This window comes from Buteo buteo, chromosome 21, assembly GCF_964188355.1.
Source record: "Buteo buteo chromosome 21, bButBut1.hap1.1, whole genome shotgun sequence".
In the NCBI taxonomy this organism is placed as follows: Eukaryota; Metazoa; Chordata; class Aves; order Accipitriformes; family Accipitridae; genus Buteo; species Buteo buteo.
In genome coordinates this window covers 15,265,701-15,282,439 of record NC_134191.1, presented here as the reverse complement: position 1 = coordinate 15,282,439, position 16,739 = coordinate 15,265,701, and the positions used below count along the sequence as shown (strand labels likewise).

General features: G+C 42.0%; 2 protein-coding genes across 3 annotated transcripts in view; one reads left to right on the top strand and one right to left on the bottom strand.

Moving 5' to 3' along the window:
• DNAH12 (dynein axonemal heavy chain 12) overlaps positions 1-10,414 on the bottom strand; it is a 74,475-nt gene extending 64,061 nt beyond the window's left edge. The window contains exons 1-8 of the mRNA XM_075053481.1: positions 10,162-10,414; positions 9,294-9,753; positions 4,697-4,787; positions 4,383-4,409; positions 3,252-3,441; positions 2,115-2,190; positions 1,097-1,255; positions 232-427 (exon numbers count right to left, since the gene is read on the bottom strand). Coding sequence (XP_074909582.1) covers positions 232-427; positions 1,097-1,255; positions 2,115-2,190; positions 3,252-3,441; positions 4,383-4,409; positions 4,697-4,787; positions 9,294-9,753; positions 10,162-10,414 — 1,452 coding nt within the window. The remainder of the gene's footprint in view (positions 1-231; positions 428-1,096; positions 1,256-2,114; positions 2,191-3,251; positions 3,442-4,382; positions 4,410-4,696; positions 4,788-9,293; positions 9,754-10,161) is intronic.
• A 366-nt stretch (positions 10,415-10,780) lies between these two features.
• On the top strand, positions 10,781-15,625 carry PDE12 (phosphodiesterase 12). Of its 2 annotated transcripts, XR_012653837.1 has the most exons (4): positions 10,781-12,069; positions 13,157-13,235; positions 13,330-13,473; positions 13,975-14,050. XR_012653837.1 is itself a non-coding variant. In XM_075052940.1 (3 exons), the coding sequence occupies exons 1-3, from the start codon at positions 10,792-10,794 to the stop codon at positions 14,415-14,417; spliced, it is 1,800 nt and encodes a 599-aa protein (XP_074909041.1). In that variant the 5' UTR covers positions 10,781-10,791; the 3' UTR covers positions 14,418-15,625. The 2 variants fall into 2 exon arrangements, 1 of the variants encoding a protein (XP_074909041.1); XM_075052940.1 differs by lacking the exon at positions 13,330-13,473 and having other exon boundaries at positions 13,975-15,625.
• The last annotated feature ends 1,114 nt before the right edge of the window (positions 15,626-16,739 follow it).

Genomic DNA, 16,739 nt, shown 5'->3' with positions numbered 1-16,739 from the left:
ATAAATTTTCTGTATCTAAAAAACTAGAAGAAAAAGAAGTAGGCAAGACCACGTATTTATTTTAAATGAGGGAAGTTGACAACATTTAACACTTTGAATACTTTACTGGATTATATACAACAGATAGCTAACAATGATTAATTAAACAGGCCCCATATCACATAATGTGCTGACTCATTAAAATTACCTAAATTTCACATTAAGTTTATCACGGAGAGGAAAGATTTTTACCTGATTAGACATAAGCGTAGCCACACAGTTATAAAAAGAGTCAACCTGATCCAAATTTACACCATTCAATGCCGCCTTCTGGCTAAAGAGACTGATAACTCTTTGATACCATGTGTTCAGTATCTTCTCTTCTGCTTTAGAACAGCTTAGAGAGACATCAGTCTTTAAAGATTCACAGTCAGCTGGCCTTTTCAATCTAGAAAAGAAAGTTACAGGCAACTTTATAAACAAAATTTAAAAACCCATGGAGTAAAGTAATAGTAATATATACTGTATTACAAACCCATTCTTTTTTAGCAGAAAGCACAGTGAGAACCTAAGCATCACTTCTGTAGACTTAAATGAGGAAAAAATACCCCATACCCCAGAAAATAAAGAACAGTTACCAGAAGAAATAATGAGGAAAAAGATATTGAAAATTATGAAACCAAAAAGTTCCAAGATTAAAAATAAAATTCAACTGATGAAAATCAGCAAGGAATCTGATCTTTAGGGTTAGCGTAGAATTCCCTACAGATAGTAATACTACTAGAAGTCAATTTTTCAAATGCTACTTCAACCAGACTTCTATGGGGATCATGACATTAAGATTAAATAAATAATGAGACCTTTACAGAATTAAAGGCAAAACATAAATCAAAAGGGCTGATACTACCAGCAATTTAAGCACTGATAAAATACTTACATCTAACAGAGAAGTTAATTGTGTCATGACACAAAGTAACCTACTCAAAGAACATTAAATGACACATTGAAGAAATTTATTACATAAAAAACCCTATGATGAATAACAGAATCAAACAAACTCTTCTTTGCTAGCTTCAAAAATCTATATGGGTTAATAATTCACCAAAACAGACTTTACCTGAAACTTGAGAAATCTACTATGTGACAGGTAGAGAATGCTGCATAACCAAAATCTAGTAGAGTTTTCATTGTGGGGTGAAGAATGTGCAAATTGGAAAGGATTTTATTTTTTGCTTGGATAAAACTGTTATGCCATGGTCTAGAAAAATCCAAGCCTCTGAAAAAAAAAACCAACACACAAAACCAACCAAAACAAACAAACAAACAAAAGTTAAGAGCTCAAGTAATACTTGAGTAAAACATTCTTACGTATAAAAAGTAGAGTTAAAAAGTTTATTCTCTAACATGAAATTTAAGTGTCATACACATATCCTCAATATGATGCAGTGGAATCCATAAAGATACCCTGTCTGATCAACAATGTTTTATACTCCAGAGTATTTTCAGATCACCTGCTCTTTCTGAAGCTCTTTCAATGTAAACTTCTAACTTCACCAACTGCTAACAGGAAGAGTTTATCATCAGTATTTAGATGGTACACATTCTGATGCTTCAGCAAATTGTGCAATTCAGATAATTATATTCTGTCTACCTGAATTCCTCTTCTATTTCAGCAGAGCATAGTAGCCTTTCCTTTGGTCTCAAGGTTTCACCTCATAACACCAAAGTCCTATGAAACCTTGGCATTAGATGCAGTTTTAGCATGTTAAAGTACTGTACAATGCTGCTATCTGCCAGTAAGCTGCCCTGGACACATACACTTCATTCCAGAGGCGGCTGCAATACAACTTTAGTGTCTGGGCACTCAGAGCCAGAAGTCTCATTTGCAGTCATTAGTGCTATTCTATGTAACTGTAAAAACAGTAATAGAACACTGTCAGTGCTAAAACTTTGTAAAGCATTCAAATACAAGATGTTCAAATGTAAGATCTTCTATAGAGAGAAAAAAATGTCTCATTAACGGACTCCAGAACTAATATTGTGCCATAACACTGTTCATGCAGCTCAATGAGAATTTCACTCATGCAACCAAGTTTGTTTTGCCAGTGGGGTTTTTGTTAACTTAATCCACTCACAGAGGTGATAAAGGCAAAGGTGCCTCCTCTTCATCTTCAAGTCCTTTTACATCTGGCTTAATAAGAACATTTCGCACTAGGTAAAAAAAAAAAAAAAAAAAAGAACATTAGAAGAAAATTAAGCCATATTCAACAGGCACTGTACTTCCTCAGTCTTTCTCCAGGTTGAATCAAGCACATATTAGGATAGAAAGGTATAGAAAGGTAACTATCATCCAAGTCTTCAAAACACATTCTCTCAAAGGTAACTCAAAATCACAGCTTCTGCTAAATATACATACAGATTCAGGTGGCTTAATTCCAATTCTGTCCCCTGTTCCTGAAGGTTTTCAGATAGTGTTTAAATAATTAAATACTTTGTTAACTAGTTTCTTCATTGAGAGGATAGTTGGTCACTGGAACAGGCTCCCCAGGGAAGTGGTCACAGCATCAAGCCTGTCAGAGTTCTAGGAGCATCTGGACGATGGTCTTACATTTATAGAAATGTAAATAAAAAAGATAGTAATACATGACTTCACAGGAACAAAATTCCAGTTCATGACTCTCTTAAAAAAGGTTTAAAAATCAAAGTAAGTTGTATGAGTGATATCTGAAAACTGCTAATTATCTTTGCAGATTTTTATTGCAAGCTTCCTCATGCATAGAAGGCAGCCTCAGAAAACTTATGGATGTGCTTGTGGATGAACAGCTTAAAAAAAAGCTGCTGTTCCTGAAGAGGCAAAAAAAAAAGAACGACTAGTACATAAAAAGTTTCTACCTTCTTTAGTAGAAAACAGCAATATATTCTTGGATCAAATTAACTAAACAGGTTAAAGACTTGATGAAATAAGGTCATCAGCAATCAACCTTTTTCTCATGAAGTCTACAGCTGCCTTTGTCTTTGCTTGAACTATACCTTTGGCTGATTAACTTTTTACTAGTCCAAATAAAGTCAGCAAGTTTTGCCTTAAACATTATGGCAAATACACATTTGATGAGGCAGAAAAAGATAAATCAGCAGTAAATTACAAAGATCATGCCTGGCTGAAAGAACAATCTAGAAAAAAATATTTTCAGTGGAAGAACATGGAGCAGCTTATAACATATATATACACATTAATATATTCATATTACTACTGTGTAGTTTCTGGTACTTACCCATGCATCTTCTCATGCTCATTTCATAATCCCTTATTATCTCCCCTAAAAGCTTCTCAGCTAGCAGCTGTCTATCTTTGCCTTCCATAAGCGACTGTGGCACCAATGCGAGCATGGACATTAGCCACTGCTGCTGAATGGGAACCACCGGATTACTTTGCACGCACTTCTTCATAAAGAGATAGTTTGTCTGAAAGGACAATATTGTCAGAGGTCTAATAATTGGCTATGTAAGTATTTTTGCATTAGGCTTGACAATGAAGTCTCTTTTTATTCACCATTTCTTATGCTTAAGGACAGGCAACATAATCTAATCTTTTTAGTGTTCACTGACTACTACACTAAAAGCTACTCTATGGTGGGTAAAATGGTCTCCTTATCTCAATGCTTAAATACAAAATACTGTACTTTTTAGTACAGCATTTTCCTTGGTTCTCTGCTGAAGTTTATGAATGACGATAAAACAGTTCGAGGTTCCTGTTATTGTTCTTTGGACAAACATTTATCTTGCAAAAAGAATGCACAAATCGGGGGGGGGGGGGCAAAGAAATAAGTATTTATGCTTTTGAGTGATGGCTTTGTTATAAAACAAAAAAGGATCTGAATTGCTATAGTCTTCAGAATGAGTTTACCTAACATTGGCTAGGAAAAACAGATGTTCCCTTAAGCTACTTAATATTTCAATGCTAATTTGAGTTTAAAGTGGCTCTCAGAGATAAAGTCTTATTTTAAAAGCTATACACAAATTCCAGGATTTGTACATGTTCCTCAAATCAGGTGAACAATGTCAAAGACTACTTTTTGTACAGGCTAAAGTATGATCTATGACCTCAACTGAAAAAATCCTAAAGCCTATTATAATTTTTTCTAATTAATGATCTTTAGCTAAGCTTTAGATCAAAACTGAAATTACTGATGGACATACTTTCTGTGATAGAAAAATACTTTCCTTCTATTGGACCACCGGAAAAGATTCCTATTTTGCTTCCTATTCCATTTTTCCCCAACAAGACTACTGAAAAAGCTTTTCCTGTTTAACCACCATTAATTCCACATAACATACTCAACCCCACTGAATAGAGACCATTCACTCTTCTACTCTAAAAAAGCAGAAGAAAGAATTTAACTCACTCTTCGTTGCTTTTGCTCACTGTTCATCTGTATAAAAAGGAACAGAAAATCGTAATGTATTATGAATGTATAAACAAAAAAAAAAATCAGAAATATAAAATTTAACGAATTTTATTCCTAAATAAAGACTTTATCATGTAGATATGCAGGAATCAATTTCAATGGGACTACTTCAGCCTACAAATACATCTACGAATTACTAAGGATTGAGATAAGTATCTTTAAGTAAATACTAAGAAATAAGAGGCATAAATGCCCCAATAACAAAGAACAAAACAGGCAACAGTTAAAATATTAAAGAAATACTTTCTCACAGTGGAAGGCAGTTCCGGGATAGTAGGTGCAGGATCTCTGTGACATTTTTCTTCCATTGATACACGACAAACTTTTAAAGCTCTATCAATTCTAAAGTAAAACATACAAGTCAGAAGCGCAGAAAAACTACAAATAATATATTAAAAATAACGCTATCATTTTAATTGATGCAACCTGTTTTGTCATGTTTACCAACTCTTTGATCACTAAAAGCTAAGGCTGCCTTTGCATACTCTGTCTTCTCTTATGTAAAGAGCCACATTTGTCTTGACCACAATCGCAATGTATACATGCCTTGATTCACCTCATCCAATTGCCCAGTGCTCCTGTTAGGATTATACCTTACTTCACCTCAAACAACTGCAACAGTTCTTGTCCAACTGTATTATGAAAACAAAAAAAAAGTGCAGAACAAAACTCCTAAACATGTTTATTTTAACACCAGCTCTTTTTTACTGCCCGTGGTTATAAATTGCTAAATAACTATCAGAAAACTTTAAATTGTTAATGTTGGCATCTCCTGCTGACCTTACGCACTAAGACATTTCAGTCCACCCTTTTGGGATGCACTCTGTACATATCTTGCAAAGAGTATTTCAGACTTATCTCAATATAACTCAGCTAAAAACTCCCAAGTGTAAGTTAGACTGCCAACTTCAAGTATACACTCAAATCATTACTTCAGTTCACTTCGTACAAAAATGTCACTGAATCAATGTTCCAGCAGAATATTCACTGTTTGTGAGGTGGCTGGTCAGCAGTCATCTTACTGCACAGTAAGTTATCACTACAACATAGTTCACATTTTCAGCATACTGAACACCTGCATTCTAAAAACTGCACTGTGCCACTGGAGGTATCATTGAAAAGTCAGGATTTACTTTCCAAGAGCTAAAATTAAAAGACTTGTTTGTTAGATTTGTACTATAACAGCATTTAAATTGTTAAAAGAAACATCCTTCTCTGCTTTTAACTTCTATATAGATTAACTGCTTTCTCTAACTATAAAAGAGAGAAGGAGAGAGGACAAGGACAGAGGACAAGGAGAGAAAAGAAAAAGAAAATGCAACACCCCCCTCACTTATCTTTGGCACAAATCAGATTTGCTCCTGTGATCAATTCTTCTCAGACTTTGATCCTTCAACTTAGTTTTACACCACTGCCAACCTCCAATGAAGCCAACAATTTGGGACACATACAGGTATCTTTCAAGAAAAAAAAATCTGTAATACTTGGCCACTTAAAAATTTAGCCACTGAAGTAGAACATCAATTGTATAGGAATTAGTTAAATAACTGGTTACCATCACCAAATCTAGTCGCAGCAAATGGAATCACTAAAAACCCACGCCAACAAAAATAAAATTATTTACATCAGTGACAATATCTAAAATGGGTTAAATTAGGACTGTATGTAGGTCTTTAATTTCCATTTCTTCTTCTGAAGGGCCAAACAATTTCTTTCTGTGCTTTTTAATCCTTTCAAATACTACTAGATTGCCTTATCTTTTTAATCTTTTACATGAAAATGCAAGTTGCTATATATTTCATAATACTATTATAAACAATGCAACCTTGGCATAAATATGAAAGGATTATGTGGGCTAAGATAATCAACATGTCTAGAGATTCTTCAGTAAATTCCTGAAAATAATGTAGGTATTTCAGGAAAAAATTTCTATCAAAATAATAAACTTTTAAAAAAGAACTTAATTTTCTATTAGACCTACAATAATTACATGAAAGCAGCCCCTTCCTATTGTCTTTCCTCCTTTGCAAATGAAAATCTTGAAAGACAATTTTATGTGAATTTACCAATCATCCTGGCAGCTGTGCTCCTCTGGCAGCAACACAGATCACTAAGCTCAGTAGCAAATGCATTAAGATAGTGACAGAGAAGCCTGGTAGAAGTAGACCCACGTTTCGATCATTCATACAAAAGCAAGCAAGTAATCCAGACTTTGATTCTCTTTGAAAAAGGCTTTCATAAAGAGAAAGGATTGTTTTTCAGTCTACCATAAACAACATTCAAAACATGAAGGTCACTTTCTCCTCACAACTCACCCCAACAAACTTACCTCAAGCAGATTTTTAGGTGCTATAAAAGAAAAAACATCAGAGATTCTATCAAATGTTCTTCTATAATTAATGATTTTAGATTGAAAGTGTTCAGCACTGCAATAGTGACATCAAAAACCTCTAAAATTAACAAACACCATTATTATTTCTCAGATGTCAAATGTGCAATGTTTCTTTCATTTGAACTTCAACATTTCTTGAATGACATGAAACTCACAGTAACTGATTAAGCATCTTTTGCTGTTCATTGCATCTTCGGTATGTCAGTAGTTTATTCTGTAATGGTGACGTATCAGATGTGACTGATGAAGGTAAAACAGTGGGAAGAAACGAAGTTCTCAAAGTCTTTTTATTGGAAGGTGCTCCATCTGAGTGTGACATCTAAAACCATGACAAAGCCAAGATTCCAGAATACAATTAATCCTGTACAGAAAGCAGTTTAACAGATGCATGTATTAAGTTGAATGTACAGAAGATATAAAATGAGGAAGTCTCGGGGATTTCCGCAATCTAGGTATGAAAGTTTAGCTTTCAGAAAACAGAAAAATACTGTATGTGTTAAAATGGTAAAGTTCAACGTAAATCGTGTACAAAGTCTGCAATAGTAAAAAATGATGGTACAGTTCTATTAACTCAAGATGAGCACATTGCATAAAAGTCAAGTTTTATTACAAATCTCTTTAAGTGCTTACTATCAGCTGTACACAGCACAGAAGACACCAGAAAAGCAGCCTCTTAAACCCCCCAGCAGGCTGCGCCTGACTGGCCCGGTTTTAGGCATATTTCCTGTTCTGATGGGGCCTGAGACAGTGTTGCTGTTCCTGTGGCTTCAGTAGGTGACTAACTACTCCCTTCTTGTTTGGTCACTAAAAAAAAAGTTACTGCCTCATTAAGTCCACCTATACTAAATAATGTGGAACAAATTCAGACAACGATGGCCTCTAAAGTTCTGAGGAAAAAAAAAAAAATGCCCGAAAGCATCCTGGATGTTTGGTATTACTGTGAAGATAAAGCTGCAGCAAATTTTTGAATACAAGATCCTAGAATTCTACTGAAGTGAGAGGCAGTCTTTAAAGGAAAAGAAACAAAATCATAATGACATCAACATAGACTTCACCACAGTGTCAAACAAATGGGAGCAAAATTATGAGAAAGTTACTCTTTAGACACTGTGTCACTGTTAGAGAGAGACAAAGTGCAGGAAATTATCAAGAGAGCATTTATGTAAAAACAGCACCCTATTCTTCTTTTCATGTTTCTCAAGGGAAAAAAGAATTAGGCTTATCTTTTATGTGCAAAGTAGACATTAAAACTTCTATTCCATACACGGAAAGGTTAAGAAACTGCATGATCATTTTGTAAAAAGCAGTGTAAAATTGGAGACTTCAGAAATAATTTTCTGGTGCTTAAAGTCTTGTGGTGAACTTAGCAGGCTGCTTAAGAGCCCTATCTTGCATATAAACATGTATTCCATCAATAGGCCCTAGTGATAGTGTTTTATGTATTTACCTGAGGCAGAGCAAGGCACAATTGCATTTCAACTGCAGGTCTGGAAATGTTTATCTGAGCTACCAGAACAAGTGCCTCTGTAAATACCAAGCAGGTGCTTGACAGTACTTGACTCTTCTAAACTGCACCAACTCTGAGCTCTCTAGATAATATTAACTTACAGTATGCCAAGGTGTGCATCTTCAGAAGCAAGGCTAAACTGAGCAAGGACTAAACTGAGATTATTGAAACAAAGAGGCAAGCAAGGTGTTAATGTGGCTGAGGGGATGTGGCTAAACTCTGGCTTGTGGATGCAGATTCCCAATGAAAAGAAGGCTTGTAATTTGGTGGGGGGTGGATATGGGATTCAAGCTAAGCAGATGGTAGTTTTGGTTATGACCACAGTTGTGGGTAGCTGGGCTCTGCAACGTGAAAGTGGTGACAGTTACGGGTTTGAAATAACGATCCTAGTCTGGGGGCAGGATGAAGATGTGGAGCAGATAATTAGGTAACCGTGGTTAAAGAAACTTGGCAACACAAGTTTGATAATCAACTGGTATAAAGACAGAAAAATGAAAAAAAAAAAAAAGAGGGGAAATAAAAAAAAACCCTGTTGTGTGACTGGGCTCAGGCTCACTAAAAGACTGTCCCTTTATAGCGGCTTAAGTCCTGCTCGTGGCTGAGTACGGCTATCCCAGAAGATGGACGGCAGGGTTCCCCTGGAAACACGAGGCACAAACCCACACCTGCATTTCAACAGGTTCTCACAGGGGAGCAGAAAGCCAAAGCTACCTCCTAAACAAGTGGTACGTCCTAGAAATGAATTAAAACGGGTGGTGCTGGAGGCATCAAAGGAAATACAGCTCAGCTAAGGAGAGCCGAGCCAGTATCACGTTTTCCCGGCTCCCTCAGCCCAGCAAGGCCCGGGGACCGCAGCCCTGCCGGTGTGTGGCGGGGGGAAGAGCAGCATCAACCCCCGCGACCGCCCCAGCCCCACGGAGGGCCGCCCCACCGCCCACGCTGCCCTCACCTCTCCCGGGGCCGCGGTTCCCGGGGCCGAGGGCCGCCGGGCAGGACGGCGGCGCGGAGGCGGCTGAGGACAACGAGGCGGTTGCCGGGCAGCCGAGGGCGGGCGGCGCGGCGGCTGTCAGCGGAAGGGGCGAGGCGGGGCCCGGCGCAGTGCGGGTCTCTGGCCTCGGGGGCTCTGGCGGGACACGCTTGCCCAGCCCCAGCCCCGACGCCGGCCGCCTTCCCTGACGCCATTTCAGAGACACCCCGCGATTTCCCGCCCGCCTCCGCCGAGGAAATCGGCGCCCGCACCACTAACCTCCCCCCGGAGCACCCTTCGCACCTGCGGGCATCGACCACGGCCCTTCTCAGCTCCCCGACGGCTTTGGTGCAAAGCCCTTGACTTCGCGGCCAGACCTGTAACCGCGTCCCTCCTGCTTTCAGAGCAGGCTTCTCCCTCGAAGACGAAGCAGCACGCTGCCCTGCAAAGGGAGCTGTGCCTGCCTAGGTGCCTACCGTTAACAAGGTTCACCTGCCCAAAACAGAATGCTCATTCAGCGCCTATTTATTCACAGAAAGGGTGATTCTTGCGCTTTGTACGATACCAGGCTACTAATACACTCTTGTGATAAAAAAAAAAAAAAAGCAGCAGATACTTGGAAAAATCTTACCTTAAATTTCCTAGTCTCCCACTAACACAGCCTAAGCAAGTCAGTGTCTTTGCTCCAGCACTCTGCCTGCACAAAGCAGATAAAAACCTTCTTGTTCCAGATCACAGCAAGAATGCTTAAGAAATGACAATACCCTCATGAACCAGATAGCTGTTGCTAAGCTTCTACGTTTTGTAGAACTATAAATGGAAATTTCAAGAAATTCCAGAGATTTACTACCCACTTGGCCGCATTTGACAGAGCCTTTAAAATCCTGATTTTTTTTATCTGTGTGGGCAGAGCCCACAAGAGCAGCTGGGGAGAATTTTAGATCCGTTTTCAAAAGCCCCGGGCACTTTCCTAACACGTTTTCACAGCCCAGGACTACTCCGTTTGAAGTTTCAATCCAGACGTGAAATGTTTTCCCACAAACAGTAAACGAACCCGAACCCTCGGTATCAAAGAGCTTTATCCATGCACAGCCTACGCCCATCCGCGCCTTGTGTGGGAAACCAACCCCCTTTTCGGACAAGCCGTTTGCCAGGCGGCCGGCAAAGCTTTCCGCCGGAGACGGGATTTCGCGTCTGAGGGAACAAAAGGCGCTGCTCCTCCGGGCGGGCTAACCGCCGAGAGAGCGGCCGGCGGAGAGGAGACCCGCCGCGGGGCCGCCCTCTCAGTCACGGCGAGGCGCTAACGCTCCCGCCCGCCGCCCAAAGCGACGCAGGGCGCCCTCGCGCGCCGCCCCTCCTCCGGGCGCGAGCAGCGGCAGCAGCAGCAGTGGCGGCGGTTGGGAGCGCGGCCCCGCCCAGCCCCGCTGAGGTCATTTCCGGGCGCGCCTCTAGGAAGCGGGCGAGCCGCGGCGCCGGCTCCATGTGGCGCAGGCTGCGCTCCGCCCTCGGGAGGCTGCTCGGCTCTCCCGCCGCCTTCCCCGGCGGCGGCGGAGGCCGCCTGCCCGCCGGCCGCGGCGCCATGGAGCGGGCCGTGGTGCGGTGCGTGCCGTCCGAGCCCAAGCTGAGCCTGCGGTTCGTGCTCCCCGACGGCAGCGCCAGGCACATGCAGCGGGACCAGGCGGAGCCGCTGGGCCGGGCGCTGGCCCGCATCGCCACCAACGCCGCCAAGGGCCACGCCAAGGCGGCGAAGAAGAGCAAGAAGGCGCGGGCGGAGGGCGGCCCGGCGGGGGAGGCGGCGGCGGAGGCGGCGGCGCCGGCCGTGCGGCTGTTCTCCCGCGACGGGGAGGCGGTGGCCGAGGAGGTGCCGAACGCGGCGGCCTGGCAGGACGGCGCCGTGCTGCAGATCGGCGAGGCGCGGTACCGCGTGGAGCGCAACCCGCCGGCGCTCACCGAGCTCCAGCTGCCGCGCTCGCTGCTGGCCGGCTTCCCCGTCTGCCCCAAGGTGAGCGCCGAGTTCGCCGCGCCGCAGCACTGCCTCTTCCGCTGGTACCGCGAGCGGCGGCCCGCGGCCGGCGGGGAGGAGGAGGCGGCGGCGGCGGGCGACGGCGGCCCGGCCTGGGTGGAGGCGGCGGCCGAGCGCGTCTTCACGCCCTCCAACGCGCTGGTGGGGCTGCGGCTGAAGCTGCGGTGCACGCCCGGGGACGGAGCGCAGCGCTACGGGCCGCCCCGCGAGGTGGAGAGCAGCGGCCCCGTGGAGGCCGGCCCCGGCGCCTGCACCTTCGACTCCCGGCACCTCTACACCAAGAAGGTCTGCGGGGAGGGCTCCCTGCGCGCCGTCTCCTACAACATCCTGGCCGACGCCTACGCCCAGACGGAGTTCTCCCGCACCGTGCTCTACCCCTACTGCGCCCCGTACGCCCTGGAGCTCGACTACCGGCAGAACCTCCTCAAGAAGGAGCTGGCGGGCTACAGCGCCGACCTCATCTGCTTGCAAGAAGTGGATAAGGCCGTCTTCGCGGACAGCTTGGCTCCAGCCCTGGACGCTTTTGGGCTCGAAGGGCTCTTCAGGATCAAGGAGAAGCAGCACGAAGGCCTGGCCACTTTCTACCGCAGGGACAAGTTCGGCCTCCTCAGCCAGCACGACGTAGCTTTCAGCGAAGCCCTGCGCTCGGACTCGCTGCACAGGGAGTTGTGCGATAAGCTGGCCAAGTACCCCTTGGTGCAGGAGAAGGTGCTGCAGAGGTCATCTGTGCTGCAGGTACCAGCTTTTACATGCGTGCTTCCTCTTGCCCCTTTCCTCCTCCCACCGTCTCCAGGCAGGCGCAGCCAACCTGGGTTTGTTGAGCGTCAGACCACAGGAGAAGGCGGGGGGAGGGATGAACAGTCTGGGAGATAGAACAGGTTAGTTAGGGTAACGAGCAGGGCAGAAGAGCAACTCAGGAACAAGAACAAAACATTGAGACTTAGCTGAAGTGGATATATGGAATTACCAACATTTGGAAAAAAAAAAGGCAAAATTATTTTCTTCCTCTTAAGATGAAGACAGCTGTTGAACTTCTGGGCCAGGTATCGATTCCTGGTTGGTAGTATTGGCTGCTGAGTTTTTTGCTACTCACTCCTGTATGTCAGAATACGTATTTCATAAAACTCACATCTTGTAAATCAGTTCTAAATGAGATTAAGTTAATTTAGCTTGTTTTAATAATGCCACTTTAGAAGGTGACAGCAGGGAGAGAAATAAGGTTGGACAGGTTTGTGAGCTTGTTGGTGCCAGGGGGTCTTCCAGCAGAGCTACTGTGTGAGTACGAATGTGGAAGATAGAGGTCCATGTCAGGAATTTCAGAAACGCTCACTGGTAAAAGTTTCCTATTCGTGGACTGAGTAGGACTAACGAGCCTTCCTTGATAACCAAAATCACCTCTAAACTTACGTTCAATTTAACAACTATGCAATTCTACAGTTTGCTTGCTAAAACCAGAGATACAGCTCCAATTCTGTTGCAGAGGTGGGAGAATAGAAAATAAAAGTAGCTAAGAATGGTACAGCATTAGCAACATCTTAGGGAAAAACATGGAATGGATTGAAGGGGAAAAATACAGCCGAACCAGACACTTAATGGACAAAAGAACATTTGTTAAATATCTGCATGTAGTGGTAATATATTAGCTGACATGCAGACCTTATATAGAAGATAAAGAGACTCAACTTAGGAGCTGTACTGCTTATTAGTTATAAGCATCAGATTCTTTGAACTGGATTGCCATACATGTATAAGCTAACCATTGCGTTTTTTAAAATACATAACATCTCTAAGGCTTAACAAAGATTGCTTTTTTTTCTTAAAGGTTTCAGTTCTTCAGTCTACAACTGATCCTTCCAGGAAGATTTGTGTAGCTAACACCCACCTATACTGGCACCCAAAAGGTAATTTTGTCGTGTTCCTGGATGTAGGGTAACGGGGTTTGTAAAGGTTTTTGTCTTTCCTAGGGAGAATAGATTTCCCCCCATTCTTTTGCAGCTATGACCTTTTCTTCTGAAACTGAGGGTTTCCTGCCTTGCTCCTTATGTAGATGAAGCAAGCCTGGCTGCTATTTCTTTATTTTCCTTGGAGTAAGATTGTTCTAGTCTGCCTGGGAGTCAGTAGAATACAGCTGAAAGAAAGGCAAGTCATGTTACACACAATTCACCCAAAGAGTAGACCATAAAATAGAGCTAGCTTTGTGTGTGCTTGTGGCTTCCCAATCCTATTGTACCTGAAGGAGCTATATTGGGGTACTGCCAGCAGGGCAACCAGATTGGGCTACAGAAGCTTTTAGAAGAAATTCTCCTCTTTTAAATTAGTTTTCATTTGGTTCTGTGCCTTTCAGGAACATTATTAGGATGGTTGCCATGGAATGGGAAGCTGCTGTAATATGGGTGTTGAAGGTTCAGAGTTCTTGCATGTGCGAGTTTAAAACATTGTCTGCCTCTCCAAAACTTTCATAGTCACAAACTTCAAAGGCTTCTTTATTTATGAAAACTGTTCTAAAACATAGTGCACAGAAGATTTTAAATGAGATTGCTGTTTCAGCACTATACATGATATATGCTTAAATGAGCAACTTGGAAAATTCCTGCAATGCTACTGTGAAGTATTTAAAATAACACGTTTTTGTGTTTTTAGGTGGGAACATCCGTCTCATCCAAATCGCCGTAGCCTTGTCTCACATCAAGCACGTAGCATGTGACTTGTATCCTAGCATACCAATCATATTCTGTGGAGATTTTAATAGTACACCATCGTCTGGAACTTACAGTTTTATTAACAGCGGTGGCATTGCTGAAGATCATGAAGACTGGGTCTCAAATGGTGAAGAAGAAAGGTGCAATATGCCTCTAAGCCATCCTTTCAAACTGCTAAGTGCTTGTGGAGAACCTGCTTATACAAACTATGTTGGTGGGTTTCACGGATGTCTGGACTACATTTTCATTGACAGAAATGCTCTAGAGGTTGAACAGGTCATTCCTTTGCCAAGTCATGAAGAAGTAACAACCCATCAGGCTTTGCCAAGTGTTTCACATCCTTCTGATCATATAGCACTAATATGTGACTTAAAGTGGAAATAGATCAGCTCTTGCATGGTGCTTTTGGGGGTTTTCAAACAAGAAACTTAATTCACTGCTAGGGAACTGAGGTTACACCCTGGCTTGTATGCTACTAAAAGGAAGGTCAGAATGGTTACTGTGAGATTCATGTGTTTAATGGTTCTACTGAATATTATCACAGGATTCAGAGTATCTGCATGACAACATTTCCCTTCCCTTTTTATATGCTAATAGGAAAAATATATTTAAGACAGGGGGGTTTTGAAAATTGGATTATCATATACCTTTTTATTGGTATTTTTAAAGGATTAAGAATTATTTTGGTAAAAAAGATACATGAATTTAATCTGATTTATAAGACAGTGTACAAACTGAACCCTGCTTAATTCAGAACCAAACGCAGAACCTGAAAACAAATGGATTTAGTTGATTCAACCTCATTGTAATTACTGTTATGACAAGACAATTTTTTTAAAATAACTTCAGAAATTGTCTTGTTCACTTACCATTACTGCATCCCAGTTTTTTAGTAAGTGGCATGAACAGTGTACTTGTACCTACTACCTTCTGAAAATATGTTCTTTAATTATCAGTGAACAGACTTTTTGTCAACAATCAACCATGTTAAATTCAAGGTTATAGTTGATTTGGAAGTGTTTTGCTTGCCCACTTAATATGGGTAATGAGGGTAACTTTAGCACCTGGTAAAATTGGATACATACATAGGTAGGATCTACTTTGACCATCCTTCTGTTGTTTATAGTCATTGGCGATAAAAGAAATACTAAAGTTTGAGAGCCAACTCTGGATGGGAGGGAGCTTTTTAACAATATATGTTTCCAGGTACGAGGAGATACAGAATAGTTAATGATGTGGTGCATTAGCTATCTGTGCCTAAATCTTTAAAAAGAAACACAAGTGACTTGCAAACCTTTATCACAATTGTTCTATTTTGTTCCTCTATTGCATACAAAGATGACCTGAATTCTGAATAGTGTTTTTACCTGCATTTTTTCCTTCTAGAAATAGTCTAGTCTTACCTATTTTGTAGGAGATAATTTGGATGTGGGGAAATGTGTTTTATCTGTACCTTCATTGAATGTGTTGGAGGGGTTTGAATCATTTAACAATGTTTTTTCCCCGCATCATTAGTCCATATGAAACAGCATTTGAAAACCATTTCACTAGATCTCCCTCTTTCATCTAATAAAGTTCCCTTTTCAATTGTCTGTTACTGTTGTCAATTGATTTTTTTTTTCTAGTTAGTGGTGTCTTTCATGGCAAAACAAGTCTGCTCAGGTTGATAAAAGCTGTGCACCCTATACTTGCACAACTACTCACCTCCACTGCATTCTAGTGGACTGTAGGTTGTAGCTGTTCATATACTACTAAAAATAGCCACTTTCAAGTAGCATATTGCTGAGGGTCATCGGTCCTGTCTCTTGCCATAGTACCTGCTATACTGTGAAGGGTAGTGCTTTGCAAAAGCTTGCAAGCGTGCTCTTTACACTTTTGTATGTTATTTCCAATAAAATTACTACTGGTCTTCGTTACTGTAATATCTGAGCATCTAACAAGTCAATGCTGATAAACAACTGCACTAGTAAAGACAACAGGCAGGTTTAGCCTCAGAGGTCATACAAGGCTGAAAAGATGCAGGGCCATGAATCTCGAAACACATGTCAAACAATGTGACATGAGAAGACATGTCTCATGAACTGTCCAGAGTTGTGTTACCGACTCTGCACATAAAACCACAGGTAAATGGAAACTGACAAAAGGACTGCTCCACTAACACGCAAGTTTGTAGAAGCCCCTGTTGCTAAAGGTCTCATGTAAATGTCCTTTACCAGTAGCTTTTTTCAGCAACATAAGCAGTTAACCTTCCATCTTCCTCTCATCCCAACCTTTCTTACCTGATCCTGCTTTACCACCTCTAAATCCTGGCTGCTTGTTGCCACTCATGCCACACCAAGCTAAAACAGGGAAGTGATCCAGCTGAAAACACAGGGCCTTTAATTTTCTTGACTGTATTACCATTTTAGTGGGTCATTACATCCTGAGCTGATTCACCATAAAGCCTCTTGTGCCCAAAGAGCAAGATACAGGTTTGGAGGCTGGAATAAGTGATCAAGGCCTGGAGCAAGGCATCCAGCTGCTTAAGCAGATCCGCCACAAAACAACACAAGACCGCATTGAAAGAGCATGAATTTATTGTAACGGGCTTTGGCAGGCTTGCATGTAAACCTTCAGATTTCAATTTTTGCTAAGTCAGCATTTTAGCTAAGCCAAATGTTAGCTGAGGGCCTTTGGATAAAAAATGGAAGCAAAATGGGGAATGTA

Coding starts and splice junctions, on each gene's coding strand:
- PDE12 (XM_075052940.1), top strand. CDS start 10,792: ATGTGGCGCAGGCTGCGCTCCGCCCTCGGGAGGCTGCTCGGCTCTCCC. Junction 12,070..13,156: donor AGAGGTCATCTGTGCTGCAG/GTACCAGCTTTT, acceptor TTTTTCTTAAAG/GTTTCAGTTCTTCAGTCTAC. Junction 13,236..13,974: donor CCTATACTGGCACCCAAAAG/GTAATTTTGTCG, acceptor TTGTGTTTTTAG/GTGGGAACATCCGTCTCATC.